Source organism: Nipponia nippon, unplaced genomic scaffold, assembly GCF_047370975.1.
Source record: "Nipponia nippon isolate SJK-2023a ecotype South Korea unplaced genomic scaffold, ASM4737097v1 scaffold_42, whole genome shotgun sequence".
NCBI classification, from domain to species: domain Eukaryota; kingdom Metazoa; phylum Chordata; class Aves; order Pelecaniformes; family Threskiornithidae; genus Nipponia; species Nipponia nippon.
Window position 1 is genome coordinate 53,879 of NW_028262361.1, and position 14,159 is coordinate 68,037.

Below are 14,159 nucleotides of genomic sequence, written 5' to 3' on the forward strand. Positions count from 1 at the left end.
GGCGGGCGGAGCCCCCCGACCCCCCCCCAGACCCCCCCCCCGACACCGCCTATAGCCCCCCCGGCCTCGCCACGTGACCCAGGAGGCGGGGGGGGGGCGAGGGGAAGGAGGAGGAGGATGGGGGAGGAAGGAAGAAGGGAGGGTGATGGAAGAGGAGGAGGAAGGACAGCGGGGTGATGAAGGAGGAGGGGGCGGGCGGGGGAAGGCGCGATGAAGACCCCGCAGCAGCCCCCCCGGTCCGGGCGGAGCCGCCGCCGGTTCAGCACCGGGGACAGCTCCGGGGCCGCGCCGGGGTACGGGGGCGTCCCGCGAGGTGTGCATGTCCCCCCCGGCCCGGAGCCCCCTGCCCCTCCCCGTGCCACCATCGGCCCCCGGGTCCCCCCACCTCACGCTGAGGCTCCCACGCAGAGAGCAGGAGGCAGCAAGTAAAAGCCATCGCTTTAATGGAACTGGGGGCGTTGGGGGGCCCTGGGGGGGGTAGGTCCCCCCTCCCAAGGCAAAACCAGGGTCCCCACTAACCCCCCCCCCAAGACCCAGTTGCCCCGGGGGGGGGGGGGGGGGGGGGAAACGACAACTGAGAGGAAATAAATAAAGGGTGAGGGGGGACCCAGGGCAATGGGGGGATCCTGGGGGTGTCAGGGTCACCCGGTGCTGGGGGCAGGTGTGGGTGCCCAGGGCAGCTTGGGGAGACGAGGGGCTCCACCAAGTGCACGGAGCCCAGGGTGCCCCGTGGCAGGGGTCAGGACCCCCGGGGGGTACTTCCCCACCTCCGTGTGCCATGAGGGAGCCCTGGGGCGGCCAGGGCGACCCGGTGGGCAGGGGGGTCCCTAGGTTCCGCGGGGCTCGGGGTGGCTCTTGAGCGCGTGGAACTTGAGGCCCTCGGGGCGCTCAAAGCGCCTCCCGCAGTGCTCGCAGGGGAAGGGGCGCAGCCCTGGCCCCCCGTGGCGCCTCATGTGCCATGTCAGGGAGGCACGCTGGCGGCAGCGGTACCCGCAGATCTCACACCTGGGGGGGCAAGGGGGGGTGAAGGACACCTGCAGACATCACACTTTGAGGGGGTGGGCAGAATGGGGGGGGTCAGAGGGAGTGGCGTCCCCTCCCCGTGTCACTCAGTGCAGCCGTGACCCTACAATATCACTGACCACAAGCAAGGTGGTGTCCCCCCCTCGACACTCCCCGCAGGGGGTGTCCCCAGCACCCCCCCATCACTCACTGCAGGGGGGTCTCCCCGGTGTGCGTCCGCCTGTGCACCTCCAGGTGGTTCTTGCGCTTGAAGGACTTCCCGCAGGTCTCACAAGTGAACTCCCGCACGCCTGGGGAGGGGAACGTGGGGGGACGTTGGGGGACGTGGGGGGGACGCGGGGGGATGCAGGGGGGGACACGGGGGGCTCACCAGAGTGGATGACCATGTGCCGGCGCAGGTGGTTGGCCAGGTAAAACCTCTTCCCGCAGCCAGGCTGGGGGCACTGCTGGGTCCTGCCCTTGCGGTGCACCAGGTTGACGTGGTTCTGGGGAGTGGAGAGGTAAGGGGGTCCCCAATGGACCCCAGAGGGCACAGGGGGAGCGGGGTGGCCCCAGGGGGAGCGGGATGGCCCCAGGGGGTCCGCACCTGAAAGCTGCTGAGAGCGACGTAGACCTGCCCACAGCCCGCATAGGGGCAGGCGATCGGCTCTGGGAGCCCCTCAGGGTCAGGGTGGGGAGCACGGCCCCGCCTGCTCCGCCGCCGCCTGCGCAGGGAGGGGCAACAGCACAGCTTGGAGTGAGCTCCCCCCAGAGCCCACAACACAGGGGGGGCCCAGGCATGCGGGGGCCTTGTCCAACACCCCTTGATGTGCTTAAGAACTCCTAATCCCTGAATAGGTCCTCTGCCCCAGGAGCACCCCCGAAAAAGACTCCAGGTGCTGTGGGGAGCTGTCCCAGGCCACTGCCCCCCAGAAAAGCCCCTACCCCTCCAAAGGCCCCAGAGCCTCCCCAAGGACCCCTCCATAACGCTAAGATCTCCCTCAACCCTAAAAAAAAACCAACTCCTGCAGTGCCCCCCAGTCCCTGAACCCCTCGTAATTCCTCAGGCCCTCCCCAGCCCTGACCCCTCTCTTCATGTCCTCAAAAACTCAGGAAACCTTGTAGTGACCCCCACAAAACCTCACACTTGCCCTGAGCCCCCAGGGACATCCCAAACTCCATCACCCCTCCCAAGCGCCCCCAGCCTGACCACCCTTAGGCCCCCAGGTACCCAAGTGACCCCCAACCCCTGCCCCCCGACCTCTCGGGCTCTTTGGGGATCTCGTAGATGATGGCCGATACGTCGCCACTGTCGGCATCCTCAGCCAGGGGGGGCGGGGGGGGCTCTTGGGGCGGGTCCGGAGGGGGCTGTGGGGGGAGCTCGGCGGCAGGGAGAGGCACCTCCTCCTGCTTCAGCTCCAGCATCTCGTCCTCCTCTGCTATCAGCGTGGCAAGTGAGGCACTACCACCCCCCAGCCCCTGATCCCCCCCCCAGCACCCCGATCTCCTCCGTTCCTGACTCCAATCCACCCCGGCCCCACCAACACCCCAGTCCCCCCTCACCCCTAACCCTTATCCCCTCTGACCCCCCCAGCACCTCAATCCCCCCCTGTCACCTGAGGTCCCAGCACCCCAATCCCCCTCATCCCCATGATACCTGCTCTCCCATACCTGTCTTAGGCAGGTGGGGGTCCGGGGGGGGTGGGGGGAAGGCACCCCCCCCCTCCAGCAGAGCACAGGGCACCTCGTCCCCCGCCACGTCCAGCTGCAGCCCCCCCAGCGCATCATAGCCGGGGCTGGCCAGGATGAGGAGGGGGGGCCCCTGCAGCAGGGTGGGGGGCCCCCCCTCGGCCAGCGCCCCCCGCCCCGCGCCCAGCCGCAGAGGCAGCGGCAGTGGCACGCAGACCACAGCCTCCAGTGCTGCCCCCCGCCCCTCCGCAGCACCCTCAGGGGGACCCGGACCCGCGGGGGGGGCCACCGCCACCCCCCCTGGCGCTGATGGGGCCCCCCCTGGCGTCGCCTCCGAGCCTGAGCTGCAGCCTCCTGAGGAGGAGGAGCTGCCAGGAGCTGCTGCTGCAGGAGAGAGAAGATCAAGGGGAGCCCCCAGAGGAACCCACCCTGAGCCCCAAAGGAGTACCCCCCCCCAACCTCCCTCCAAGCCCCAAAGGAGTCCCCTGGGCCCCCCAACCACAGGCCAGGCCCCCAGAAGATGCAGTCAGGTCCCCCAAACCGCCCCTGGGCCCCACCCCTACATCCCCACTACCCAGCTGGGTGCCCCCCCCCGGCCCCCTCCCCGGGGGGGCTGTAGCCCCCCCTGCCCCCCCACACACCGTCGTCACTGTCCCCGTCAGAGTCGCTGAGAGGCCGCAGAGGCGAGCGCAAGTCCTGGAAGTAGCGGTGCCCACGCTCACACTGCCAGACAGCCGTGGTGTAGAGCCCCACTGAGGGGTCCAGCTCCGCCAGCCGTGGCTCGTAGGGGCAGCGCTGCCGGTGGTCCTCGTACCAAATCACCGCATGCCGCAAGCAGTTCACATTGCGCCGCCGCCCTGGGGGAGGGCTGCTGGCAGCCTGGCACCCCCTGCCCGACCCCGCGACCACCCCAGCCCCTGCCCTACCCAACCCCCTCTGCACCTCCAGCCCCAGCCCTATCCCCCATCACCCCCCAAATCCTGCCTGGCCCCCGGCACCCCCCGACCGACTTCCACAGCACCTCCCGGTGCCCCAGGCCCTGCCCAACCCCCTGCAGCACCTCCAGCCCCCAGCCCTCTCCCCATCACCCCCCAGCCCCTGCCTGCACCCCCAGGACTCCCAGCCCCTGTCTGAGCTCCCCCAGCACGCCCTGACCCGGGGTGCCCCCACTCACACTCCGGCCCCCACCGGCAAGGGCAGCCCCCGCCCAGCCCCCCCAGCACTCACTTTTCTTCCGTTTGGGCTTTTTAGGAATCTGCTCCCACAGCTTCCTGCGGAGAGAGGGGCGGTGGCCTGGGGACAAAGAGGGGCGCCCCTCCCCGCGGGGGGGGCCGTCCCCCCGAGAGCTGCAGGAGGGAAAGGAGCACCCGAGCCTCCCGGTCCCCCCGAGCTCCGCTTCGCCCCCGGCCCCTCCGCGTCCCCCGGCTCCTCAGCCCCGCTCACCCGCGCCGCCCGGCGCGCTGCCCCCGCTCCAGCCCCAGGAGGTAGGCCGCCAGCTTGGCATCGCTCCAGCCGCTGCGGCGGCGCAGGTCGACCCAGGGCCCGTGCGCCTCGCCCAGGTACACCCGCCGCACGTCGTACTTCTTCCGCGACTCCAGTCGCCGCCGCGCCCGGTCCGACTCCGTCAGCCGCGGCCGCCCCCGCGCCTTCCGCCCGACGCCACCCGGCTCCGCCGCGGGGCCGCCCCCGGAACCGGGGCCGGGGCCGGGGCCGGGGCCGGGGCCGCCACCGCTCCCCGCGCCCGGGCCCGGGCCCGGGCCCGGGCCCCGCTCGGCCGCGCTCATGCCGGGTCCACCGCCCCGCGCCGCGGCGCGCCGCCGATGACGCCACCGCCGCTTCCGGCCCCGCTCGCGCCGTTTTTCGCGAAGGAAGGCGCGGCGCAGTGCGCATGCCCGCCAGGATCGGAGCCCCGCCTGCCCGGTCCCGCTGCCCGCCACCCCCGGGGCCGCGACACACGACACCCCGCTCCGTCGGCGACACTTCCTTTATTCCCCCGGCGCCGCGGGGGGGGCGCCTGGCCCCCCGCCGCTCCCGGGGCCGGTGGCATCGCCCCCGGTGCCGTGCCCGTGCCCCCGCGGCGGGTCGGGGGGCTCCAGCACCGCGGGTGGGGAGGGGACCGCCTCCAGGCGGGGCGCAGGGGGATCCCCGGGGGCACCAGCCGGGGGTTCCCCGTTCCCCAGGCGGAAGACGACGGGGGTGCGCCCCAGGACAGGGTTCGCCTCCTGCAGCCCCGCGATCCACTTGCCCAGCGTGCGCCGGTCGCCCGCCCCCGCCATGCAGAGCGCAAAGACGGGGCCCTCCTCCACTGCGGGGGACGGGGTCAGGGGGACGGCACGGGGGGGGACCCCTCGCCCCTGTCCCTGTCCCCCCACCTTACCCTTGTCCACATCAAAGTCATCGTCGTCCCAGGGACCGCGCTCCAGGTCCAGGTCGAGGTGCAGGGGGTAGTACAGGCTGCGCTCGGGGTCTGGGGGATCCTCCTGGTGGGGGCAGGGGGTCCCCTCCTACCCGTCCTGGGCCACAGATCCCCTCCTCTCCCAGGCCATAGGCGTCCCCTCCTGCCTCGGGACATGGGAGTCCCGTCCCCTCCCACCCATCCTGGGCCATAGGGGTCCCATCCCCTCTTGTCCTGGGCCAGGGGGGACACCTCTGAGGCCACAGGGGTCCCATTGTGCCCCATCCTGGGCCATGAGAGTCCCCTCCCACCCATTCTGGGCTGTGGAGGTCCCATCCCCTCCTGTCCTGGGCCAGGGGAAGCCTCTGTGACCATGGGTAGCCCATCCCACCCCCTCCAGGGCCACAGGGGCCCCCTCCCCTTTCATCTCATCCCAACAGGAGGTTTTGTCCCGTCCCCTCCCGAGCCCCGGGGTCCATCAGGCTCACCCGCAGGTCGGGGGGCAGCGGGTCCCCCCGCAACACGTAGTAGCACAGGCGGGTGCTGCGCAGCCAGAGGGGGAACGGCCCCTCCACGAAGACGGGCTGAGCCGGTCCATGCCGAGCCAGCAGCGCCTGCTGCTCCGGGCTCTGGGCGCCTGCAGAAGGGGAGCTGGGGACCCCACACCAGCACTGGGGACCACAAACCCCCGCAACAAGGGACCCCAACACGGGGGACCCAACACCGGGGGCTCCCTCCACACCAGGTTCCCCCGAATGCCTGGGTCCCCAAGCCCACACACTGGGTCCCCCCGCATGCTGGCGTCCCCCAAACACATGGGTCCCGGCCCCAGACACCTGCCCCCCTCAAGATGCCCACGTGCCTCCCCTGACACCCAGGTCCCCCTCGGTCCCCTGGCGCTCACCAACAATGTAGGGCTGGACAGAGCCCTCGTCGTCGTCCCCCTCATCTGGCACTGGCCGCTGCAGGAGGGAGACAGTCGTCACCAGCCACCCCTTAATGACCCAGGGACATCAGGGCCTCACTGGGGCACAGTGTCCCCAAGAGGGACCCAGCCAGCCACCCGGCCACAGTGACAGAGGGGCCACTTCTGCATCCCCACCCTCATGTCTCCTGCCCCAGCTCCACGTCCCCGTGTCCCACTCAGCTGATGGTGAGGTGGGTTCCCTGTCCCCAGCCCCCCGTCCCCGTCCCACCCCACCTGACAGACAGTGACGCTGGTCCCCCACCCCCTGTCTGCCCATCCCTGCATTCCCCCCTCTATCCCCCACCGTCCCCATCCCCACATCCCCCGTTCTCATGTCCCCTGGTGTGTCCCCCATCCCTGTGTCTGTCCCCGTGTCCCACCTGGTACACAGTGATGCGGGCGTCGGGGTCGTTGGCGATACGGCGCAGGCCCAGGTGGGCGGCAGCCAGGCCGGGGGGGGGCAGGCAGGGGGGCAGGGGGTGGGGGTCCACGTGGCGCAGCCGTGGCAGCCAGTACAGCAGCCGCTGGCACTTGCGCACGGGGCGGCTGCGGGGCCCGAAGACCCCCAGGAGCAGGAACCGCGTCTCCGCATCCGGCATCACGCCTGCACGGGGACCCAGGCGTCCAGGTGGGCGTGCGGACCCAGGCACCCGGGCTCCGTCCCCAGGGAATCAGGCACCCCCTCCCCGGGGGACCCAGGCCCCCTCCCCCTGCCCGCACCCACCATATCGCTCCATCTGCTCCAGGATCTGGAGGCCGCACTCCTGCTGCTGGGGGAAGGGGGCCAGCATGCGCTGGATGGGCCCGCGGGGCACCCAGGGCCCACGGGGCAGCAGGCGCAGCAGGCGGTGGTAGGCCTCCCGCTCCCGCGCCACCCCCAGCGCCGGCATCGCCGCCAGCGCCGCCGCCACCAGCTCCAGCCGCCCCACGCGCCGCCCGGGCGCCTGCTCCAGCGCTGCCAGCGCTGCCGCGAAGGCCGCGGGGCCCCGGCCCTTGTCCTGCGCCCCGCGGGGGGTGCTGCGCCACGCCGGGGTCCCCGAGGCGTCCCCCGAGGCGTCCTCCGAGGCCTGCCCCGCCGGGTCCCCCGCTGGGCGGCTGCTGCGCTGGGACACGCTCCGAGCGACCTGGGATGGAGAAGGGGGGCGAGGCTGGGGGGCATCTGGGCTCTCCGTGCTGCCACCCGGCCGAGGCACCCGCCGTGCGCCCCCGCGCCCGCTGTGTCCCCTGCCCCGGCCCCGCGCCCCCCGCGTCCCCCCATCTCCTGCCACTCCCCGGCCCCCCCCGCACCTGCGGGGCTCCGCGGCCCCCCCAGAGCCCCCGGGGCAGCGCACGGGCCCAGTGCAGCCTCATGGCTCCGCGGGGTCGGCGCGGGCGGCTCGGAGGTCACGGTCGGACACCAGGATCCCCCCGCGGGGTCGCGCCGCTGGGCGCCGCCATGTGCCGCCGACCCCGCCGGCCAGCGCTTCCGGGTCACGGGGCGGGGCCGGCGGCGCAGCCAATCCCCGCGCGCTCCTCGCCTGGGGGCGGGGCCCGGGCGGTGATTGGCGACGCGGGAGGGCGGGGCTCGAAGGGGTTCCCCGTGACGTCAGAGCGGACCCCACGGATGAGTTCAGAGCCGGGGTTACACGATGATGTCAGGACTGGGGACAGCGGTGGCCTTGGGCACAGCTGGGTGATGTCAGAGCCTGGGGCTCGCGGTGATGTCAGACGGGGCACGGTGATGTCAGAGCTGCAACGGCTGCTATAAATGGAAACAGCAGCGCCGGCCGGGGGCGGGGAGCGGCCCGGACGCCGGGGTCCCCGTATCGCCGCCGAGCGCCCCGTCCGAGGCCGCGGGACAGCGACCCCCCCCGAGCCGGGTCCCCGCCGGGCGGCGCGGGCGCCTGGGTACCCCCCGGGCGCCTGGGTCCCCCGGCCGCGGCCCCGGGAGGGGACGGGGGGGGGGCGCATTCCCCGCCCGTGACGAACCGTCCCTCCCCCCGGGGCCGGCGGAGTCCGATCCGCTGACGGCACCGGGAGGACCCAGGCGTCCGGGCCGCCCCGCCCCCCCGCTCCCCCCGGAGCTGGGGGACCCCCGGCGTCCGGGGGGGGACCCATGTGTCCGGAGGGACCCAGGCGTCCGGGGGGGACAGCACGGGGAGGGGGGGAGAGAGAGGGACAGGAGGGACGGACAGAGGGACAGGGGTGTCGGGGGGGTAGGGGGACGGAGGGACGGACAGAGGGACAGGAGGGATGGAGAGAGGGACGGACAGAGGGACGACAGAGGGACAGGAGGGATGGACGGAGGGACAGGAGGGAGGGACAGGAGGGATGGACAGAGGGACAGGAGAAATGGACAGAGGGACGGGAGGAACGGACAGAGGGACAGGAGAGATGGACAGAGGGACAGGAGGGATGGACGGAGGGACGGGGGGGATGGAGGGTGTAGGGGGACAGGCGGGAGATGGGGGAGTATGGAAGATGGGCAAAGGATGAAGGGGGAAGGGGGGCTGAGGGGTGGGGGTGGGACGGGGCTCCCCCGCCCCCCCGGGATCCCCCCGCTAAATGTGGAAAAAATGACGCCACCACCCGCCCCGCGGTGACGTCAGCGCGGCGAGTGGAGTGGGATTGGCTGGCGGCGGCCCCGGCCCGGGGGGGCTCCGCGCCCTCCGCCGACTTTTAAAAGTGGCGGCGGCGCCGGGTCGGGACCGGGACGAGCGACCCGGGAGGAACCGATCCGACCCGACGGGACCGAGCCGAGCCGAGCCGAGCCGGACCCGACCCGTCCGAGCCGAACCGGGACAGACCCGGACCGGCGCGAATCGACCCGACCCGACCCGACGCGACCCACCGGGACCCTCCCGCACCGAGCCCATGTCCAACGCGCACTTCAACCGCGGGCCGGCCTACGGGCTGTCGGCCGAGGTGAAGAATAAGGTGGGCGGAACCGGGCCGGGCCGGGCCGAACCGAACCGGGCAGGACCGACCCCACCCGGGCGGGGGGACCGGAGCCGGCCGGACCGGACCGGGGGCGGGGGGCAGGGCCCGGCTGGACCGGAGCGGGCGGGGGGCGGGGGCAGGACCCGGCGCTGTCCCTGGTGCTGCCCCGGGCGGGGGAGCCCGGGCGCCCGGGTCCCCTCCGCGGGCGGGGAGGCGACGGGCGCCCGGACCCCTGGGTCCCCGCCGTGCCCGGGTGGGGGGGGGGAGCGGCACCCGGACGCCCGGGTCCCCCCGGCCGTGCCTCAGTTTCCCCCTGCAGACGCCCCGCGGGGCGGGGGAGGCGCCCCATCCCTCCGGCCGCCGCCGCCTGCGGGGAGCGGCGCGGGAAGGGTTAACCCGGGGGGCCCTGGGTGGCCCGGGGGGGCCCCGCCGCCCCCGGCCCCGCCGCGCACCCTTATAAGGCGTCGGAGCGCGGCGGGCGGGCGGCCGCGGCCCGGGGCTATATATGGGCAAAGGTTCGGCGGGCCCGGGCGGCCGGGTCCTCGGGGGCGGGGCAGGTGGGGGGCCCGGGCGCCCGGGTCCTCCCTGCTTGACGGGGATGGATGCCCCCGCCGCCTCCCTACCCCCCCCAGCACCCGGGGACCCGGGTGTCTCGAGCTGGTCTGCCCCCGCCACGGCGGGGGCTCAGCTGGTGTCACCCCCGGCCTGACCCCCCCCCGTGTCCCCCCTGCTCAGACGCCCGTCCCCTCCTGTGTCCTCCCATCTGACAGCGTCCCCCTGACAGTGCCCGCCATGTCCCCCTGACGGTGTCCCCGTGTCCCCCATGTCCCACTGACGGTGTCCCTGTGTCCCCCGTGTCCCCATGTCCCGCTGACGGTGTTCCCTGTCCCCGTCCCCAGCTGGCGCAGAAGTACGACCCGCAGCGGGAGCGGGAGCTGCGCGCCTGGATCGAGGGGACCACCGGCCGCCGCATCGGGGACAGCTTCATGGACGGCCTCAAGGATGGCGTCATCCTCTGCGAGTATGACCCCTGACTGATGACCAGAACCCTGACCCCAACCCTGGCCCTGGCTCGGGGACCGGGCTGTGCTTTGGGAGCGCGGCCCACCCCAGCCCCTGACCCCGGCTCGAGTCTGGGGTCATCCTCCAGGAACTCAGCCCAATCTTGACCCCAGACCTTGAGCTTGACCCCATCCCTTGTCCCCTCGCTGACCTCACCTGAGTCAGGGCTGACCCTGACCAGTGAGGGCTGACCCCTGCTCCGACCCTGCCCTTGACCCCTGCCCTGGCCCTGACCTCGGCCCCCCGCCCCCCAGGCTCATCAACAAGCTGCAGCCCGGCTCCGTGCAGAAGGTGAATGAACCCGTCCAGAACTGGCACAAGGTGAGGGGGCCCCGAACGGGGGGCTGGGGCCCGGGGGGCCCGCGGGGCTACTTGGGGTCTGCAGGGGGTCAGGGTCCCGTGGATGGGCCAGGGGCCCGGGCTCTGAGCCGACCTGTGTGCAGCTGGAGAACATTGGGAACTTCCTGCGGGCCATCACGCGCTACGGGGTGAAGCCCCATGACATCTTCGAGGCCAATGACCTCTTTGAGAACACCAACCACACGCAGGTCCAGTCCACCCTCATCGCCCTCGCCAGCCAGGTGACCCCGCTGGGGCGGGACGGGGCCCGGGGTCCTGGGGGGTCCTTGGGGAGCGACTGGGGGGTGCTGGGGGCTCCCTACGTCCCCTGCGAGGACACCAACTGCATGCAGGCCCAGTCCTCCCCCATTGCCCTCACCTGCTGGGAGGTGGGGCCCAATGGGGCAAAGCCGGGGGCTCGGGGAAGCCCTGGGGGGGTATTTGGGGTCTCAGGGGGCCTGAGGCAGATGGGGCCTGGGGGAGTTATGGGGCTGTCCCAGGGGATAATGTGGGTCTGGGGGCTCTGGTGGGGCGAGGTCCTGTGCACGCCCTGAGCCCCAGGGTCTCACGCAGGCCAAGACGAAGGGGAACAACGTGGGTTTGGGGGTGAAGTACGCGGAGAAGCAGCAGCGGCGCTTTCACCCCGAGAAGCTCCGTGAGGGCAGGAACATCATCGGCCTCCAGGTGACACAGGGACACATGGGGGGGGGGGGGGGCACAAGGGCATGGGGGAGCACAGGGAGATGCCAGGGTGCACGGGGATTCTGGGGGACGTCAGGGCACACGGGGTGCCCAGGGGTACCTGGGGGGGTCTCCTGGGGACATGGGCTTCAGCTGCGGACTGGGGCAGGGGGAGCAGTCCCAGTGTCTTGGGGCCAGTCAGTGCCATCGGGGACACCGTCCCTGTCCCTGCCTGTGACCCCCTCTCCCCCATCCCCAGATGGGCACCAACAAGTTCGCCAGCCAGCAGGGCATGACGGCGTACGGAACACGGCGGCACCTCTACGATCCCAAGCTGGGGACGGACCAGCCCCTGGACCAGGCCACCATCAGCCTCCAGATGGGCACCAACAAGGGTGCCAGCCAGGTGGGGACAGGGGGAGCACTGTCCCCAGGGGCATCAAGGGTGCCAGCCAGGGGGGCAGGGGGGAACGCAGACACTGTCATCCCTCGGGGACTCCACTGCGTTGGGCCAGCCAGGTATGCGGACACAGGGACGCTGATGTGCCCCAGGGGACCCCAGTGTCCCGGGTCAACCAGGTGAAGGGACCTGGGGACATGGCACTGGAGGGAGGGGGTCAGGGAGACCCCATGGGCAGTGGGGGGAGGATGGGGGCGTCCCCCCGGTCCCCATGGCGGGGCCGAGGCCGACGCCCCCAGCGCTGCCCTTGTCCAGGCGGGGATGACAGCACCGGGGACGAAGCGGCAGATCTTCGAGCCGGCGCTGGGCATGGAGCACTGCGACACGATGACCATCGGGCTGCAGATGGGCAGCAACAAGGGCGCCTCGCAGCAGGGCATGACAGTGTACGGGCTGCCGCGGCAGGTCTACGACCCCAAGTACTGCGGCGGCCCCGAGCTGCTGGGCGAGGACGGCCTCGACGGCCTCTACAACTCCCAGTAGCCGCCGGCCCGTGGCTGCTTGCACCGCACCACCCTGCCCCGCGCAGGGCTGCACCGCACCGGCCTCACCGCGCCCCCGGCCCTGCAGGGCTGGCTCGGCCAGGGGGCTCGGCCCGGGGGGGCTTGGCCAGGGGGCCTGGCCCCACCGCCGCCCCCCCCCGTGTGAAGCCACTGAGGCACAATAAAACCCACACGCAAACCTGCCGCCTCTGCAGGCGCCAGCATGGGGGACAACGAGGCACAATGGCAAGGCAGGGGACAACGAGGCACGGGGGGACAGCGAGGCATGGGGCTGGGGGGACACAAAGCGGAGAGGGACAGAATGAGGTGGGGGGGCAACAAGGCATGGAGATGGGACAGGCATGGGGGGACATCGAGGCACACGGGGACAGCGGGATATTGAAGGGGAACAGGGACCGAGGGACACCAAGACACAGAGGGGGAAAGGGGGAGACAGGGGGACAGGGGGTGGCACAGAGGGGACGTTTCGGTGGCCGGACAGCCCAAGGGTGCTGTACAGGGGACAGGGGTGACCCTGGACACCCAGGTTCCCCACGTCGGGGCAGCGCCGAGCCTGGGGTGACCCCCCCAGAGCCCCCGAAATGCCTGACCCTGGCCACTTGTGATGACAAAGTCGACCCTAACAAGGTCCCTGGGGGGTAACGGGGTCCCTGGGTTTAGGAGCTGGTGGCGGAGGGTGACAATTTGTCCCAGCATAGCTGTGAAACCAGAAGAGATTCGTTATTGCCGCTGAGCCTCTGGGGGGCCTCGGCATTGCTCAGCCGTCCCCGCAGACCCCACGGGCCGTCCCCACATGTCCCTGCATGTCCACACCAGACTCCACACGTCCCTGCGTGTCCCCACAGAACCCGCACGTCCCTGCGCATCCTCGTGCCCCTCATCGTGGCACTACCAGTGACAAGAACACGGAGCCCCGGCCCAGCCCCACAAGAGCGTTTATTGGAAGGCGGCCCTGCCGAAGCGCGTCGCCTGCGCGCCCGGCCCCCGGCCCTGTGTCCCTGCAGCTCACTGGCGAGCGGCAATTGAGCGCCTGGGACGGGACAAGTCGCAGAAGGCCCGGGCAAGCCCCCTCCCCCAGACCCAAGAGCAGGAGTCCCGTTCCCCGGGAGGGACACATCCTGGGACCCCGCGCGAGCCGGAGCCCCCGTGCCCGGGGACAGAAAGGTAGAAAACGTAAAGAAAATGCCACGGAGGGGCGGCAGGGACGTGACCTCCCCTCGGATCTCGGGGCAGGGACATGACCCCCCCCGCAGGCGTCTGGGGTTGTGCTGCGGGCAGGGGCCGCCCCAGCCGCTACTGGTTGGCAGCTTCGCAGGCGTCGATCCAGTCGCTGTAGACGTCCACCGGCTCCGACAGGTCTCGGGGGGATGTTAAGGCACTAACGGGGAGGCGGAGGGGGGGTCCAGGGGGGATCAGGGGGAGGGGGGGTCCCGGTAAGGATACAGGTGATGGGCGTCTGGAACTCCTCCAGGCAGACGGTGCAGGAGATCACCCCCGTGTTGCGGGCGCGGTCCCTGGAGGCAGCAGGGGAGAGGCTGCTACGGGCGGGCCCCGGCCGTGCCCCCTCCCGGGCTGTGCCCCCCCAGCCCGGCCCCCCCGGCCCGGCCCCCCCGGCCCCCGCTCACATCTTGACGTCGCAGGACTTCTCGTGGTTGCAGAAGGGGCAGGTGAACTGCGTCTCCAGCGTCCCCGTCACCTTCTTCTTGGGCGGCGGCTTCCGCTTGGACTTACGGCGCCCCATGGCTGCGGGAAGCACCACGGACGCGGTCACGGGCTGGCGGCCCGGGCGGGCGCAGCCCCTCTCGGGGCCCGGCATCCAGAAGCCCCCGCGGGCGCGGTCCCGACCCGCAACGGCGGCGACTCGACCCCCGCCGCCCCCGGGGCCCCCCGCCGCCCCCGGGGCTCCCCGGCCCCACCTGCCACCCCGCTCCGCTCCCGCCGCGTTTCCCCCGGCGACCGGCGCTTCCGCCGCGGCGACCCGGAAGCGACCCCGGCCCCGCCTGACGCCGCTTCCGCCCGCCCTGCGCCCATTGGGCGAGGAGCGCGTGGCCCCAGCCAACCGGCGGCGGGGGCGGGGCCGGGCGCCGCTGTCCCCACGTGGCCCGAGGTTGCCCCGCCTCCCCCCTTCCGCGATTTGGGGCG

The 14,159-nt window shown here is 72.4% G+C and overlaps 4 protein-coding genes across 8 annotated transcripts; 1 reads left to right on the forward strand and 3 right to left on the reverse strand.

Moving 5' to 3' along the window:
* Positions 1 to 426: 426 nt before the first annotated feature.
* ZNF653 (zinc finger protein 653) lies at positions 427 to 4,475 on the reverse strand. 3 transcript variants are annotated; one of them, XM_087778004.1, is made up of 9 exons: positions 4,135 to 4,475; positions 3,919 to 3,962; positions 3,333 to 3,548; positions 2,674 to 3,072; positions 2,264 to 2,441; positions 1,610 to 1,727; positions 1,394 to 1,508; positions 1,214 to 1,313; positions 427 to 1,005 (listed from the first exon to the last, which is right to left on the reverse strand). In XM_087778004.1, the coding sequence occupies exons 1-9, from the start codon at positions 4,473 to 4,475 to the stop codon at positions 828 to 830; spliced, it is 1,689 nt and encodes a 562-aa protein (XP_087634130.1). In that variant the 3' UTR covers positions 427 to 827. The 3 variants fall into 3 exon arrangements, with proteins under 3 accessions (XP_087634130.1, XP_087634131.1, XP_087634129.1); XM_087778005.1 differs by having other exon boundaries at positions 2,264 to 2,438; positions 2,674 to 3,075; XM_087778003.1 differs by having other exon boundaries at positions 2,674 to 3,075.
* Positions 4,472 to 7,514, reverse strand: ECSIT (ECSIT signaling integrator). Of its 2 annotated transcripts, none has more exons than XM_087778006.1 (7): positions 7,341 to 7,514; positions 6,778 to 7,177; positions 6,434 to 6,657; positions 5,995 to 6,048; positions 5,575 to 5,723; positions 5,069 to 5,171; positions 4,472 to 4,996 (listed from the first exon to the last, which is right to left on the reverse strand). In XM_087778006.1, exons 1-7 carry the CDS (start codon positions 7,401 to 7,403, stop codon positions 4,472 to 4,474), a joined length of 1,518 nt encoding a protein of 505 aa, XP_087634132.1. In that variant the 5' UTR covers positions 7,404 to 7,514. The 2 variants fall into 2 exon arrangements, with proteins under 2 accessions (XP_087634132.1, XP_087634133.1); XM_087778007.1 differs by having other exon boundaries at positions 4,658 to 4,996; positions 5,991 to 6,048.
* A 1,063-nt stretch (positions 7,515 to 8,577) lies between these two features.
* CNN1 (calponin 1) lies at positions 8,578 to 12,198 on the forward strand. The gene is made up of 7 exons (XM_087777945.1): positions 8,578 to 8,969; positions 9,872 to 9,993; positions 10,289 to 10,355; positions 10,478 to 10,615; positions 10,947 to 11,057; positions 11,314 to 11,460; positions 11,770 to 12,198. The coding sequence occupies exons 1-7, from the start codon at positions 8,907 to 8,909 to the stop codon at positions 11,995 to 11,997; spliced, it is 876 nt and encodes a 291-aa protein (XP_087634071.1). The 5' UTR covers positions 8,578 to 8,906; the 3' UTR covers positions 11,998 to 12,198.
* Positions 12,199 to 12,935: 737 nt separating this feature from the next.
* On the reverse strand, positions 12,936 to 14,065 carry ELOF1 (elongation factor 1). 2 transcript variants are annotated; one of them, XM_087777947.1, is made up of 4 exons: positions 13,934 to 14,065; positions 13,643 to 13,760; positions 13,461 to 13,531; positions 12,936 to 13,375 (listed from the first exon to the last, which is right to left on the reverse strand). In XM_087777947.1, the coding sequence occupies exons 1-4, from the start codon at positions 14,046 to 14,048 to the stop codon at positions 13,311 to 13,313; spliced, it is 369 nt and encodes a 122-aa protein (XP_087634073.1). In that variant the 5' UTR covers positions 14,049 to 14,065; the 3' UTR covers positions 12,936 to 13,310. The 2 variants fall into 2 exon arrangements, with proteins under 2 accessions (XP_087634073.1, XP_087634072.1); XM_087777946.1 differs by having other exon boundaries at positions 13,461 to 13,555.
* Positions 14,066 to 14,159: the final 94 nt, after the last annotated feature.

What these genes read in the sequence shown, in the direction of transcription:
- ZNF653 (XM_087778003.1), bottom strand. Translation starts at nt 4,475, where the DNA reads ATGAGCGCGGCCGAGCGGGGCCCGGGCCCGGGCCCGGGCCCGGGCGCG. An exon ending in TCGCTCTCAGCAGCTTTCAG is followed by an intron (nt 1,509 to 1,609) that starts GTGCGGACCCCC and finishes TCCACTCCCCAG; the next exon opens with AACCACGTCAACCTGGTGCA. An exon ending in ACCGGGGAGACCCCCCTGCA is followed by an intron (nt 1,006 to 1,213) that starts GTGAGTGATGGG and finishes TTGCCCCCCCAG; the next exon opens with GTGTGAGATCTGCGGGTACC.
- ELOF1 (XM_087777946.1), bottom strand. Translation starts at nt 14,048, where the DNA reads ATGGGCGCAGGGCGGGCGGAAGCGGCGTCAGGCGGGGCCGGGGTCGCT. An exon ending in GGAGCGGAGCGGGGTGGCAG is followed by an intron (nt 13,761 to 13,933) that starts GTGGGGCCGGGG and finishes TGCTTCCCGCAG; the next exon opens with CCATGGGGCGCCGTAAGTCC. An exon ending in AAGTCCTGCGACGTCAAGAT is followed by an intron (nt 13,556 to 13,642) that starts GTGAGCGGGGGC and finishes GCCCGCCCGTAG; the next exon opens with CAGCCTCTCCCCTGCTGCCT.
- CNN1 (XM_087777945.1), top strand. Translation starts at nt 8,907, where the DNA reads ATGTCCAACGCGCACTTCAACCGCGGGCCGGCCTACGGGCTGTCGGCC. An exon ending in CCGTCCAGAACTGGCACAAG is followed by an intron (nt 10,356 to 10,477) that starts GTGAGGGGGCCC and finishes ACCTGTGTGCAG; the next exon opens with CTGGAGAACATTGGGAACTT. An exon ending in TCATCGCCCTCGCCAGCCAG is followed by an intron (nt 10,616 to 10,946) that starts GTGACCCCGCTG and finishes GGTCTCACGCAG; the next exon opens with GCCAAGACGAAGGGGAACAA.
- ECSIT (XM_087778006.1), bottom strand. Translation starts at nt 7,403, where the DNA reads ATGAGGCTGCACTGGGCCCGTGCGCTGCCCCGGGGGCTCTGGGGGGGC. An exon ending in GGAGCAGATGGAGCGATATG is followed by an intron (nt 6,658 to 6,777) that starts GTGGGTGCGGGC and finishes GTCCCCGTGCAG; the next exon opens with GCGTGATGCCGGATGCGGAG. An exon ending in TGACTTTGATGTGGACAAGG is followed by an intron (nt 4,997 to 5,068) that starts GTAAGGTGGGGG and finishes CGTCCCCCGCAG; the next exon opens with TGGAGGAGGGCCCCGTCTTT.